Source organism: Aphelocoma coerulescens, chromosome 12 (assembly GCF_041296385.1).
Source record: "Aphelocoma coerulescens isolate FSJ_1873_10779 chromosome 12, UR_Acoe_1.0, whole genome shotgun sequence".
NCBI classification, from domain to species: Eukaryota; Metazoa; Chordata; class Aves; order Passeriformes; family Corvidae; genus Aphelocoma; species Aphelocoma coerulescens.
The window spans coordinates 6,941,525-6,955,500 of record NC_091026.1 but is presented as its reverse complement, the minus strand read 5'-3'; the positions used below and the strand labels follow the sequence as shown (position 1 = coordinate 6,955,500).

The 13,976-nt window shown below is 56.2% G+C and overlaps 1 protein-coding gene across 1 annotated transcript in view; it reads left to right on the top strand.

Moving 5' to 3' along the window:
* Window positions 1–12,519, top strand: part of TEX264 (testis expressed 264, ER-phagy receptor) — a 38,989-nt gene extending 26,470 nt beyond the window's left edge. The window contains exons 5-6 of the mRNA XM_069027982.1: window positions 4,650–4,821; window positions 11,678–12,519. Coding sequence (XP_068884083.1) covers window positions 4,650–4,821; window positions 11,678–11,991 — 486 coding nt within the window. The 3' untranslated portion in view covers window positions 11,992–12,519. The remainder of the gene's footprint in view (window positions 1–4,649; window positions 4,822–11,677) is intronic.
* Window positions 12,520–13,976: the final 1,457 nt, after the last annotated feature.

The following is a 13,976-nucleotide window of genomic DNA, read 5'->3' as shown; positions in this document are numbered from 1 at the left end:
CTGGAGTACAAAGTGGACATCTCTGCAGTGGAGCCAGGAGCTGCTGGGCAGCATGAACAGCTCAGCTTCCAGTTCTGCTCCAGCAGGAAACTTGGTGGTGGCATGAAAAACCTCTGCCCAGCTGCTCCTACAGCATCAGTCTTGAAGTAGGGACTCAGCGGGCTGGTGTGGCTTAACCATCACCTTGTGAGCCATGCCAGGAGGTCCCAGTAAGGAGTCAAGGGTGACAGGGAGCTTGTGGGGTGAAGTGGGGTGAGAACAGCAGCTGCCTCTGCACTGCCTTCCTGGCGACACTAGAAGTGTTCTGGATTCAGCTGGAGCCTGATTGCCAGCATGCCCGTGCATGGCAAGAATCCACAGAGCATCCACAAGGCTCATTTGTGGTCTCCTAACAAAGTGAATTCTTGCAGCAGTGGGAGATGAAGCAGATCCACTTGGTGACATTTGAATTCCTGAGCAGATGAACCTGACAGAGTGACAAAGCCAGTCCCTGCAGCATCCCAGCTCACCTTCTGCTTCCCAGCAGGTGCTGAGGGCCATGGTGAGGGACATGAGCCCCCTGCCACCTCCTTCCGCCTTTGCACAATTCTGCTGGGATTTTAATGACTGCAGGTCATGTCTCAGACACCTTGTCATGTCCTCTGTAGCCCTGGGACTGCTCTTGTGCTCACCCAGGAAAGTGGGGGCATCTTCCTCCTGGGAGGCTGTGCCCAAGCCATATCATGAACAGACATTGTGACCTTATGGACAAGTAGGGGATGGGGAATTTGTGCTGACAAGTAGGTGGCATCTCCTGCTGCTGGGGAAGGTCTCCCGAAATGCTGGTTGTTGCATAATCCTGTTGTCCTTTCTGATGCACAAGGCTAGGGGATGCTCCATTCCTCTCTAGGATGAGAGCAACCTGGAGGAAATCCTGCAGTCACTACGTGGTGGTAGGGGATTTGGAACCCGAGGTTAAAGACTGGGCGAGGTGCTGTTCCATCTGGGAAAGAGGAATGCAAGAGTCTTCCCTTACATAATGCCTTGCTCCCGAGAAGGTGGTGAGAAGCAGCCCACCACGTTCCTCAGATGGGCTGAGAAGGAGTTGGCTTCATGGGAAGCAGTGGGTCTGATGTAGCAGGAGTATGCTGGAGCTGCTGTTCCTGTCGGGACTGAACCTGGGGTTTCTGGATGCATTTGTGTGTCTCGATGGGCTGTGTGGATTATGTGCAATGAATCCCCCGTTTCAGGTGCCCAGAGGAGGCTCCTGGATAGAAATCAGCCCTGCACGCTGCGCTGCTGCCCCCATGTTTGCTGGCCATAGGAAGGGAGAGCTCCTGGCGGAGGCTGAGGAGGGAGGTGGCACTGCACGACCTTGCCAAGGGACGAATCCCCTTCCCTGCCCCACTTACTGGTCCTGTTGTCACAGCCAGCAGCCTGACACTGACAGTGTCCCACTGTTCACCTCTCGCTGAGCTCCTCTGCCTGTGTGAGACTGCATTGGATTTGACTGGAGGGCTCTGCCTTGCGCACTCCACGTTCCCCTTGCTGCTCCATCTGTTGGCTTGGCGGCACAGCCAGCCAGGGGCTCCCTCCTCAGTGGCAGTGCAGCACTGCCTGTTGAGCCTCTCTGTTGTTTTGCCATGTTGTTGAGCCTTTGCTTATTTGCTCTCTTCCCACGCCTTTGCCTTTGGACTCCACTCTCCAGTGTCTCTGGGTTGTTTCTTTTCATTGCCGTGTTCCTCTCCACTGGGATAATCCCAAATTCACTGTGTCACCAGCCTCTTGGTTGCCTTTTGCTGCACTATTCTTGCCTGGCCTCTGCTTGCTTCCTAATCTCCTTTGGTATGATCACAGTGCTGATATCCCACCCCCTTTGGATCCCATTTGTGTTGTCATGGCTCCCCACCTCATTGCCTCTGCCCATTTCTCAAGTCTTTATGCAGCCTCATCCCTTTGTCCCAGGCTGGACGGGACAGCATTCCCAGCTGCAACCTCCTTGCTACTTCTTGGGGATATTGTCCTCTCCTGAGCCCACCTGCCAGCAGCCCTGAGCTCTGCACCTCTCCTGAGCTCTGCAGCAGCCCTGCCAGAGGCTGGGTGTCTCTGGGAAGAAGCGCAGAAGCAGAGGCCAGCTCACTAGCCTGGCTTCCAGCTTAGTTTGTATAGACATAAATTAGCACCCCCAGGTTCTGGTTTCCCTCCATTCCATCTTTGTAAAAACCCTGGATGAATTGAGAAGAAATCAAGTACTGTAGCTGTCCCTAATGAGGGTATTGACAGTGAGTGTCCAGCTACTTCAGCGTGGTCCCACCAACCTGGTCCCCAGCCGTGGGCTTTGGCTGCTGGACACCTGGGCACTTCTGGCTTCAGGGACACAGAGCTGCTTCCCACCCTGGCAGGGTGGAACATCCTTGTCTCTCTTACAGGATAATCTTGACTGTGGAGCAGCATTTGGCTCAAGAGCCAGTCCTGCTCTTCACTCAGGTGTGCATTTTTATTCCTTAAAAAGACAAGATTCCCACATTTTGTATGGGTGAAGGGGGTGTTCTTTGTGTTTTGGGGATGTCACTACTATGTCTGTGTAATTGGAAGTTGTAGCAGCCTAGAGTAGAATGTAGGGAGAGGGCATGTCCCAGATCCACTCTTTTGGAACCTCAGGATGGACTTTGGAAAGTCAGTTTGGGATGTCTTGGAGGCCAGACTGGAGCCCTGAGGATTTAGACTGGTCGGAGACCTCACAGGAAGTTAATGAAGGTCTCTTTGCTCTAAGATCCTTTGAGTTGTCCTTGTCTGCATGAAGTGGTGGAGGGCCAGCTGGATTTATCCAAAAAAACCCTGCAAATCCTGGAGATACCCATCTCTGCTGTGTGTTGCAGTAACCTAAAATAACGAGCCGAGCTGGAGGTTGGCGGATGGGCTGGTGGTTGGTAGAGCAAGGGGCAGAGCGGCGGGGCGGGCTCTTGTCTGCGTTGTTGCTGAAAAAGCAGGAGTGATATGAGCCGCCTCTGCTCTGCTGCTAAAAACAACCCAGCTTGTTTTTATTTAATACAGTTTTGATCTGCAGGCCTCAGTGTTTCACCTGCCTGCGAGTGGGAACTCCAAACTCCAAGCGCCTCGGAAGCCCGCCTGCGTCCCTGCGTGTCCCTGCAGCACTGGGATAGGGAATGTGGTTCCTCCTCGGCTGGAGGAGGGACTGCTGAAAGTCAGGCTGGAAGGCATTGGGATGGGACAGGTGAAGCTTCTGCTGGGGTCATGTCTGCTGCTGTGGTGTTTCTGGGTAAATTGGGCCTCTGCATTGCCAGATGCTGCAAGTTTTCCCAGGAAAATGGACCCAAAAACTGCTCATGTGGGATTTCTGCCTGTATTTCTTGTGCAGCATCCTGGCAGCGTGGAGGTGGCTCTCCAGGTGGTCCAACTGCCAGGGGAGAGGGTCACTGTTGGCTCACGTCTGTTGTGGATCCTGCCTGGTGCAAGCATTTGTCTGGGAAATAAATGATTCTTGAATCACGTTGGTCCATCCCCAGGGCGGAAGGGGGGTCAGGCTTTTGTAAGGTCATGATTGATGTGTCCTTAGAGCTCATTCTTGGTGTGGGGCCAGCTCTGGCTACAGAGAGCCCCAGAAGGATGGGGACCCTGCTGGAGAATGTGCAAACAAGCCACCACAGCAGGCCATGACAGAGGAGAATAGCTGAGGCAGGGAGGAACATCACTGGGTTAGGGAAGACGAAGAGGATAATCAGGGCAAGAAGGAGGAAGAGAATAGCTGGGGCAGGGAGGAGGAGGAGGAGGAGGAGGAGGAGGAGGATAATCAAGGTGGTTGCAGGGTTAAATAAAAGCTGTCAGTGATTTGCAAAGGGGAAAGAAAGAAAAAGAAAACCTGCTGAAGACACACTCTCCTTTCTCACCCGGCTTGTAATCAGCCGCCCCCTCTGCCAACGAGCAGCTGGCGGGCGGGCGGGTGAGGAGGGGGTGGCAAGAGGGGTCCAGCTGCTCCTCGGCCCGGCCTCAGTACCCCGAGAGTCCCCACAGCCCCGGCGCAGCGTGGGCTGCACGGCCCGGGGGACATGCCCCTGTCATGGGTCCCTGACAGGCTCGGGGTCTGAGGTCTTGAAGAGCACTGCCAGGGGGAGGTGGGGTGAGGAAAAGGAGGAGTGGGACTTGTCTGAAATGCCAGGGATGCATCTCCCATTCCCCCTGCCCTCACATTCTGAAAGGAGCTGCTTGAGCTGTCAGCTCTGGATTATATTAATTATCAGAGAAGTGCTACGCCTGCCCCTGGGGCCGTGCTGCTCGTGGGGCTGTGCTGCCGGGAGGAACCAGAGATCTGGCAGGTCTGTGTGAAGCAGCTGCCTGGGTCCCCAAAACCCCTCACTCCAGCCCAAAATGAGCACATCAAAACCAAGGCTGAGCTGGGGTATTCAGCATCTCCTCCTGCAGCTGGCTACTTACCCCCAGGGCCAAACCTGCCTGCCCTGGAATGTGGGGCTGGTGCGACAGGGAAAGCAGCACAGTGATTTTTGGGACCCTCTGCTCCTCACTAGGCCTCCATGCCTGTGGCTAAAGAGGGCCAGTCTGACCTGGCCAGGTGGGAAGGTCAGTGTGGTGGGGGGCTGCTGGGACAGGGGGCGAGGGCACATCCCTGCCCATGGCTACTTTGTGTCTTCCAGGAGAGGAAGCTGTGTGCCCACCCCCGGATCGAGATCTACAAGCAGGACCGCATCTACTTCGTGTGTCCCCTCGCCCGCCAAGGGGACTTCTATGTGCCTGAAATGAAAGAACTGGAGAGGAAGAGCAGGGCTGCTGCAGCTGTGGCCGAGGACGCCCAGACAGACATCACAGGTATCTGTGGCTTGTGCACAGGCTCCATCTTGGATTGGCATCAGCCCTCACAGAAGTGGGGTCCTGGTGTCCCCAGTCCTGCTGCCTGAGCAGACAGAGAGACACTGGCCTGTGCCCAGCCACTGAGTCTCAGCACACCTCTTCCTCTCGCCCTGGGCTGATCCCCAAGGGTCTTGTCCCTGAGATGTCATGCCATGCCTCGGGGAGCACCCAGGAACCCTTGCAGTTTTAGTACAAGGGCCAAGCTGCCACTGAGCCACTGGCCCACTGTTGTCAGTGCAGAGTTGGATCTCACAGCTTTTAGTTGCAGCTGGGCTTGTTTTTCTCTTTGTCATATACATCTTCCTTGATCTCATCTTCATCTGTTACATACTGGGATTGCAAAGAGCTTAAATACCAGGTTGCTGTAGCTGGTGGTGGAGTTGCCTGAGAGCATCTGCTCAGCAAGATTTGTTGGAGCCTGAATGTATTCATACAGGAAGGGACCACAATGGCTGTAGGCGCAGAACAGCAGTGCTATAGTAACCCAAAATGCTAGTTGCCTTCACCAGCCCACATGCTCCCATGCCTGCGAGATGTGGGAGCTGGCTATCCAAGCATTCCTGGGCACTGGACAGCACATCCGAGCCAGCTGCTGGCAGGGGCAACTGCCTCCCCCTGCCCCACAGGTTGCCCACGCTTGTGTAATGGGCATGAAAAAACCATGAGGGCTGTGCTCGCCTCCCGGGCAGTCAGGTCATTTGCTTTAACACATCTTCAGGTTTGGGTCGCTTTAATTCTTAATTGCATAAAAGCAAGCCTGGGAATTGCTTTCTGGGAGCTCTGTCCATTTAGCACTGCAGTGAAGAGTCTAATTGGAGCTGTTTCCCAGCACTTTCAAGTCCCGTGTTTGCACAGTGCTCACTCAGCTCTTCTCCTCTCTGTCTGCCTTGTGTCGGGGTGGCTGCTGGGGGCACCAGCCCGGCTTGGCCAGAGGTGCCCCAAAGCCCCCTCGCTCTGACATCTTCCTGTGGTCGCCCCTTGGTTTTGGAGAGGGATGGCAGGATCCATGGAAGCAAAAGCAGTTTGGAGTGGTGTCTTCAGTAGCTGTGTGCGCTCCTTTCTGCCCTGTTCAAGGGGTGCATGATCCCGCAGCACAGCCAGGGATGCTCGGAGCAGCCACTGCCTGTGCCCAAGCTGTCTCGGTGCTTTCCCTGGGACGCCCCTGCCAGCATGCCTGCAGTGGGGGACTCACCTGCCCTGCTGGAAGAAGGGCTAGGAAGGTCTTCCCAGTTTTAGAAAGCAAATGACGTTGGACTTTCTCACCCTGGGCCGGGCTCCCCTGCAACAGCTCTGGGCCAGCTCCTCCACCACCCCTCCCCTTCCAGGCACGTAGATGAGCTTTTGTCAGCGCAATCTGATGCAGTGCCATCTGCTGAGTCTGCATAAACCCGACTTAAAATAATAATAACTGTGAGGTTGGCCCTGCCTGCGAGACTAAAGAGTTGGGCTTGGATGTTGGACTGTGATTGTCACTGCTGGGCACAGTGGCAGAACCACATCTGATGGGGTGTCACATCCTTGCTCTGGCTGTTGGAGCAGGCTGAGGATGTGGCAAGCCTCTGGGTGGCTTGCGCAGCCCCTGCTTGAGGGCTTTGGTGGTCCCAAGAAGATTCCACCTTATGGAATGAGACTGGTCCTCTGTTCCCAATGATTTTGTGTGCTGGGATCTGTGCAATCACCTCTGAGTTGGAGAAAGAGAAACCTCTTTTCCCATCTTTTTTATCCTTCTTCCCTAGGCAGTCCCTCAAGAAGCAAGCTCCAGTTAGTCACAGCCCCTTCAATGGGCGTGATGGACATGAATCTTGATGACACAGCAGATCCCAGGATGTCTGTGACAGTTTTCAAACTTTCCTCTGCTGACTGGAGGATGGGCACAGCAATGTCCCCATCTGTCTGTCAGTGTGATCCCCTCAACCCCATTTGCATGGATTTGGGTTATTTCTTGATCCTTCTCAGCTTTGAGGGGATGTTCCAAGTGGTCCTGCCCTGATGGAGGTTCAGACAGTGCTCCTGGGAGAGTGGGGAAGGTGGTGGTCTCTGATGGTGGTTGTCAGCTCCTCCACCTGTGCCTGAGCTGCACAAATCCAGGTGTAGGGCTTTGATACTCTGTTGCCTCAATGGGTGAGTGGACTGGGAAGGTGCTAAGCCCCATTTCCTCTCCCAAAGGCAGCTGAGGATGCTCTGCGCACAGAAGGTTTGGGGTGTCAGTCCTGAAGTGGCAGCAGAAGAAGCCCCCTCTTTCCCCCTCCCAAAATACTGAGATAAGAGCATAGAGTGTGATTTCAGAGCGGGCATTGTGTTAACGCTCTGTGTGAACACAGCACTGGTCGATCACAGCTCATGAAACTCCCCACCAGCAGCTGGATTATGCTTTCCTTGAATTAAAGACTTGAGAAGTTCCAAGTGGAAGGTGTTGCCATTTCTCCTCACCTGTCGTTGTGGCTGGTGCCAGACGGTACCGAGCGACTTGGAAGTGTAAGAAAAGCTTGGATTTGTTTTCTCGAGCCTCCTGACCTTGGAGCACATCTCTCCATTTAGGCTGTCATCTGCTGTCCTTGCTCCTGAGCTCACCCTGTGAAGTGCTGGGTGCCTGCAGCTGCGAGCGAAGCCAGTGGCCACAAAGGCTGTGGGAGATGCTCCAGGATCTCTGCCTTCTGCTGCAGCTCTGCTGAGGATGGACACTCTCAACACACAAGGAAGGGGCCGGGGGCCGTGGCTGCCTCTGCACCAATTCCATCCCTTCTTCGCCATTGTCAGGGTCATCGGAAAGACAGGAAGCATTTTAGGAAGGCGGCTGATGGGTCTCCAGGGGGCCAGTGTCAATCACAATTAGTTGTTTTGTACTTAATTGTTTTCTGGGGCTTTGGCATCGGCGCGGCGCTCAGCGGGCCCTCGCTCCCGGCCCCCTCCGGCAGCGCGCTCTGCAGCGTGACCCCGCTGCTGCGCGTGGAAGGTGAAAGCAAACAAAAGCAGCCTCGCTGGCATGAGCACAGATGGTTCCCGAGCACGTGGCTCTGCCCAGAATCTCAGGTGCTCATTTTCCTGCAGCAGAGTCTGTCCCACAGCATTCAGCTGCAAGTGATGGCACCACGCGCTGAGCCCCAGTGCCACAGAGGGGCAGCTTTCCTGGTGTGTTCTGCCTCATCTGTGCTTGCTTCCATCCTCCAAACAGCCCTGCCTGTTCCTGCCTGCATCTACATCCTGGGAAGGGCCTCAGCCCCTCTCCCGGTGGCTTGTGTGTGAGCTTCAGCAATGACAGAGGAGCTGTGCCCCCTGGCAGCATTTAGAGGTGATGAATATTTGGTGGAATGAGGGGAAGGAAAGGGCCCAGGAGCACCAGGAGTGGAGCCCTGCTGAGGCATCAGTGTGAGCGATGCAGGAGGAGAGCCCACCCTCATTCTGGATTTGGGAATGCCAGTACCTGGTATGGCTCAGGGCTGAACTGTCTGGGGGAGCCAGCTCCACACCACTGGCACTGTGGGGTCAGTGGTTCCCGTTGCACCCATCCCTGGCTGGTCTCTTGGAGCTGACTGCTGATATCCCTTCTTCCTAGGAGGCCCTGGCCTTTGGGGGACTCCTCAACACCCTGGCATGGCTTCACCCCAGACTGTGCCTCTGTTTCCCAGATGAAAACTCCTGGGTTCCATGTTCCTACTGAGTGAGGGTGCAGTGGGATGGGTATACTGTCCTTGGGGAAGCAAGGTCAAGGGGGAGTTTCAACAGGATGGCTGCTACCTTGGTATGTTCCAGAGGGAAAAGCCGTGCTGGATCAGGGTGTTAGACTGGTTCCTGGTGTAAGGACCAGCCTTGGGAAGGTGGATGCAAGGAATGGGCAGTGGTTCATGGGTGTGTGGGGAAGGAGGGACAAGTGAGTGTAACAGCTGCTGGAAGGCTGTGCCTGGGAGATGACAGCTGAATCCCTGCTTGCCCTCCCACGGGGCTTTGGTCATCCTTTTGGAGCCCCTTGCACTGCCTTCCTGGCCTCCTTGGGCTGTGTTAGGACAGCCGAGTGTTCCTGCCACATTCCCCTGTCAGAGCTGAGCACGCAGGGTCCCTGGCAGCAGCAGCTCTGCCCACCCCAGAGATTTATCCTGGCCAGGCTGAGTGGCCATGCCAGAGCCAGCCTTTGGCTGTGCAGAGGAGAGAGAGGCTGCTGAAATGGGCAAATTTGCCAGCTGAGGCTGCTCGAACATGATCAGAGGTGACAGAGCAGTGACAAAGTGCCTGGCTGAAGGGAAACAGGACTCAATTTATTGTTGCCCTTGGAGCAAGGGAGAGGAAGGTGGCTATGAGAGTGAGGACAGCAGTGCTTTCCCACAGTGGTGGCTTGGAGCAGCGTGTAGGTCAGCTTCATCCCTGTCTTCTTCTTCCTTAGCTGCTGCTTCTCTCCTCAGGAGCTTCTTTGCTTTGTGTCATGGAGTTAAATGACAGCTTCAGAGCTGAAACATTCCCTGGCATGTCAGGGGAGGGGTGCCTGAGCAGGCAGGGCGCTGCTTGGGGGGCTTGGTGTCATTCCTGTCCCCTCAGGTCTTAGAGGGATGCAAGATGACCATGTGTGATATGAGCTGTCATAAAGCCATGGTGGGAACATGTCCATGTCACCTCAGGCCACCAATTTGGTCAAATCAGATTATTTCTTGTTTTGAGATCACCACTAAAGACTTTGCAAACCCTAAGTTGTCTTCAAGGCTCAGGGTCTGCACACTCCCCTTCATCCCCCGCAGCTCTCCATCTTCCCAGAGGCTCCCTGCTGACCCACTGCCCTGCTGAGCTCCTGTCAGGTGGGACAGCATCTCCCACCTTTCTGCTGCCCACTCAGTGGCGGCTGTCCCCTTCAGCGAGCGCCTCACTGCAGCGTGCAGAACATCCTTTTTAACTTAGAGTAAATGTAGTTTCCGTGTCGAGGTGCTCCTTGATGCTGCAGCAAAGGCACTGCGTGTTAGTGGGCAGTGGTTCTTTCCTCCTTTCCATGGGAGAGGTCACCTGGCATCGCCTGGGGAGCAGCCGAGGGCTCAGCTCGTGCCAGCTGCTAAAAGGGTTGCCAAGATGAGAGGGTGGAGGCTCAGGTTCCTTTCCAGGATGAAGCCAATATGCCAGCCACCCAGGTGGGATGAAGCAGTGGGTGCACTGTGTCTGTGGATCTTTTCTGGCTACCCCTCATCCTGCTACCACTGCTCGGTCCTCTCGGAACAGCCGTCACTCAGCCGGCAGGACCGTGGGATGATGCTGCTCAGGAGGCAGAGGACTGCCATTTACAAGCAGTTCTGCTGGCAGCTGCCCAGGCTGGGAAGAAAAACAGCACAGAGAAAAAGGATTTAAGGATGTTTGGAAGGAAAGTTCCACCCTCATTGGTGGGTCTCCTTCAGGAGATCAGTGGCTGGCACACAGCTGGAGGAGAGCAAGCAGCCCAGCCTTGGGCACCCTGGCTGCAGGAGCTGTAGGAGGCTGGAAATGCCTGTGGAAGCCCAAGGCAGTCCCTTGCCAACAGCTGAGGACGGAGCTGCACCAGCAGGAGACAGTGTGGAGGAGAGGGCTCTCATCTCCCATCCAGGATGGTGATGACCACAGGGAGGCTCCCATCTGTCGCTTCCCAGCCCTGTTGGTGGCAAACCCCAGTCGTCCACGAGTGCTGCTGCTGAGTGGGGCTCTTCCTGGTTTCCCTCCTGGTGTGGGGCATGATCCTCAGCAGGGGCATCCAACCCAGCACAGGTGGAGGTGCTGGGAAATGACAGAGCCTGGCACTCATTTCCCACTGATACAAGGCAGGCAGGGAGAAGATGAAGTGGGGAGGGCCGGGATGGAAGAGCCTGCCCATTGTTTGCTGACGTATTGTAATTAACAATGTGGAGCTGTGATGTCATAATTAACCACGTGGATCTGTGATGTCATAATTAACAATGATTAATGTTTAACAGGAGGGTTTTGTCTCCTGGCTGTTGCTCTGGCAACAGCACTGAGCTGCTGGTCTCAGTCTGACACGTTCCTCTCCTTGTTGACTCGTTAATTGTGTTGTCGATTGAGCTAATGAGGCAGGGATCTGAGGAGGGGCAGGTGGGCCAAGGGGTCCACTTGGGCAGTCATGGGCAGCCTCTGGGGGCTTGGTCATGAAATGGGATGTGGCTGGCAGCCAGGCCATGTGGAGAAGCACAGAGTGAACTGGGAAGGCTCCCCCTATCCTCTGGGGCCCCGAGACCTCTCTGCTGCTGCCCTGCCTATCTTCACACTGCTGCCAGAGCTGCCGGCTGTGGGGGAGCCACAGAAGGAGTGGGAGCAGGCTGTCAGGTGCTGAAGACACCAGGATGCCCTGGTATGAGGCTGGGCATACACATCTGCCTCTGACAGAAGCACATGTGAGGATTTGCCCTTGTGTCATCATCCCCTTGGGTGCTTCAACAATGCTGCAGCTCCACATCACCCTCACAGCACAGTGTCCTTCCTGCTCTTTGTCTCATTCGTGGTGCCATGCCAGAGACAGGCATGCATTCTCCCTAAGGAGGGGTTTGCCAGGTCCTTGGTGTGTGCACAGAGAGCAGCTGTGGGGCCAGGGTGTGGCCAGGAGGACAGGGCATGGCTGGAAGCTGGTGGTTGGTTGTGCTGACTTGGGGGTTCCTGATTTCGGGGAGCAGTTTGAGCTCAGCTCGTTGTTGGCCTGGTCATGTGTCAAAGACATAGGAAGTGACAAGAGGTAGGAGCTGGTCTCCACTGTGGCCTGATAGCTCTGAGACTTCTGGTGGCTTCGAAGGCTGTGGCACCCCATCCCCATTGCCTCCTTCTTCCCACAGCATTCACTCCTTCCCCTTCTCTCTCCTCCCAGGGGTCGACACCATGAGTGAGACGAGCTCCATCAGCATGGAGGCCACAACTGACAGCAGAGACACCTCGGTGGCCACCTCCATCCTGCTGCCCTTCCCAGCAAGCCGTGGCCGGGAGGAGGCGGACAACCGCAGCGAGCACAGCTACAGCGAGTCGGGAGCCAGCGGCTCCTCCTTCGAGGAGCTGGACCTGGAGGTCGCCGGGGACGGGGAGGGAGCCCCGGGCCTGCTGCCCGATGTGGGCTATGCGGGCAACCAGGAGGTCACAGACAAGTGGACCAAGGAGCCCATTGCTGCTGAGAGAGGAGAGGAGTGAAGAGAGACCTGGCTGCCTCACCTCCCGCCGGGGTCTGAGTTACTGGGAACCAGTCGCCTTTCCCACCTCCTTCCTCTCCAGCCAAGAGATTTTGGTCGCTGATTCCCCTCGGGACCTGCTCTCCCTCTTTGCAGAAAGGGTGTTTGACTGTTTTTGGGGGTGCTGGGAGGTGGGGGGGATTTCTGTGGTGCTTGGTGGCGCAGGGTAGGTGCAGGCTGGAGGGGCAGTGAAATGCATTTGCCATTTGTGTGTGTCCAGGCACGTCGCAGATTCCTTTCAGGTGTCCGGGATGGTGGTGGATATCGGAGATGTCCCCTCTGGTCTCTGCTGGTGCCCCTCTCACCCACAGCTTCTCTCTGCCACACCACCACGTTTTCTAGCACCAAAGAACTGTGAGTTGGGTCGGTTGGGTTTGTTCCCCTCTTCTCTTCCCCTTGCTGAACAATGGAAACATCCTGTGTAAATGTGGTCCTCCTGGCACTGCCACAGGTGCTTTGGGGTCTGTAATAAAGTGGATGCTTTTCCTCACTGGTGGCTGGTTCATTGCTGACTTGTCCTTTGGCCGGCTGCGCTGTCCTGCCCCAGGGTGGGGAGTGGGCTGTGGATGGGAGCTGTCCCCACGGCCCTTGACTGAGCTCAGGGGCTCTGCATCCCTGCTGCTCAGGCTTTCTCCTGGCCTGGGCAGCCCAGCTGGGCACGGGGTCTGTCCCCAGCTTGTGCAAGTTGTGGGGGAAGTGGGGAAGGAAGGGTCCCGGCTGCCATGCTGAGCTGGGCAGAGCTGGAGGGAGGTGGCATCCCTGCTCCTCCTGGGAACCTGTGGAGAATAAAACCAGTATAAAGCCAAGTCCTCGGGCTGCTGCTGGGCCTCCTCCCGTGGCAGGGGACACCAGACTGCTTGCACTGTGCCTTCCTGACATCCCATCTGTCTGTCCTGCTGCTGTGGAATGCAGGCAGGGAGGGCTGCCTATGCTGGTCCCAGTTCCCTGTGTCTCAGCTTGGGACAAGGGAGCAGCCTGGACATCATGGCCATGGTGCCACAGGGCACTGGCAGGTGCCAAAGCACCTGCTGAGTGTCCTTGGTGCCTCCAGCAGCCCAGGGATTGTTTCCTGGTGGTCAAATGTGGCAGCCCAAAACTGGGACTTGGGGCAGGGGTGCCAGGGGCAGGAGAGGTCTGAGTGTCTTTTCTTGGTGGAAATGTGTCCTCCCTGGCTTGGAAAGGTCATGATTAGTCCTCAGCCAGTGATTGACATGAGATTGTTCATAAATATTTTGTGCTTTGAGTGATAAAATATTAAACTCCTCCAGCCCACATGGAAAAATATTGCTCTTCCCGGTGTTTATCTTTGTTGCTGGTTATTACAAAACTGCCAAGCCCCCTGAAATATTTATGCTTGGCTGAGGCTCCCGGGGGCTTGGAGCCAGGCAGCAGATCCTAACGGTGCTTGTCCCCTAACCCCACGGAAGTTGGGGACCAGGGGGCTTTGCCATCATTCTCCTGCTGTCCACAGCACTGGAGCAGCAGCTGGGACGATGCAGCCAGTGCCGAGGTGTGTGTGAGCCAGCACCCCTCTGTGGGGGGAAGCGGGACCACGGCTGTGCCAGCATCCCTTGGCACAAGACATCTCCAGTCCTCCTCAGCCCTGTCCACCCCGGCCCGCGGTGATGAGGTCCCCCAGCCCAAGCACCCTCCTCTCCCCAGTGCCCCACTCTGTCTGTGCCAACAATCTTGAAAGGAGATGGGCAGGTGGGGTCTGGCGTCCTGCTAGAGTCCTCACTCCTGGGGGGACCTTGCCACGGACGCTCCGAGTTATCCCTCCCCAAGCCAGGATTGCCGGGGAGGAAGGGAGCCCAGCAGAGTGAGTCTGACTCACTGCAGTGCCCTTAACGCTCAGCCTGCAAGCGCAGCAGCTGGCAGGGGGGAAACTGAGGCACACGGTGGTGAGGTGGTTACTCAGGGCAGTGCCTCAGAAGCACCCCTGTCCCC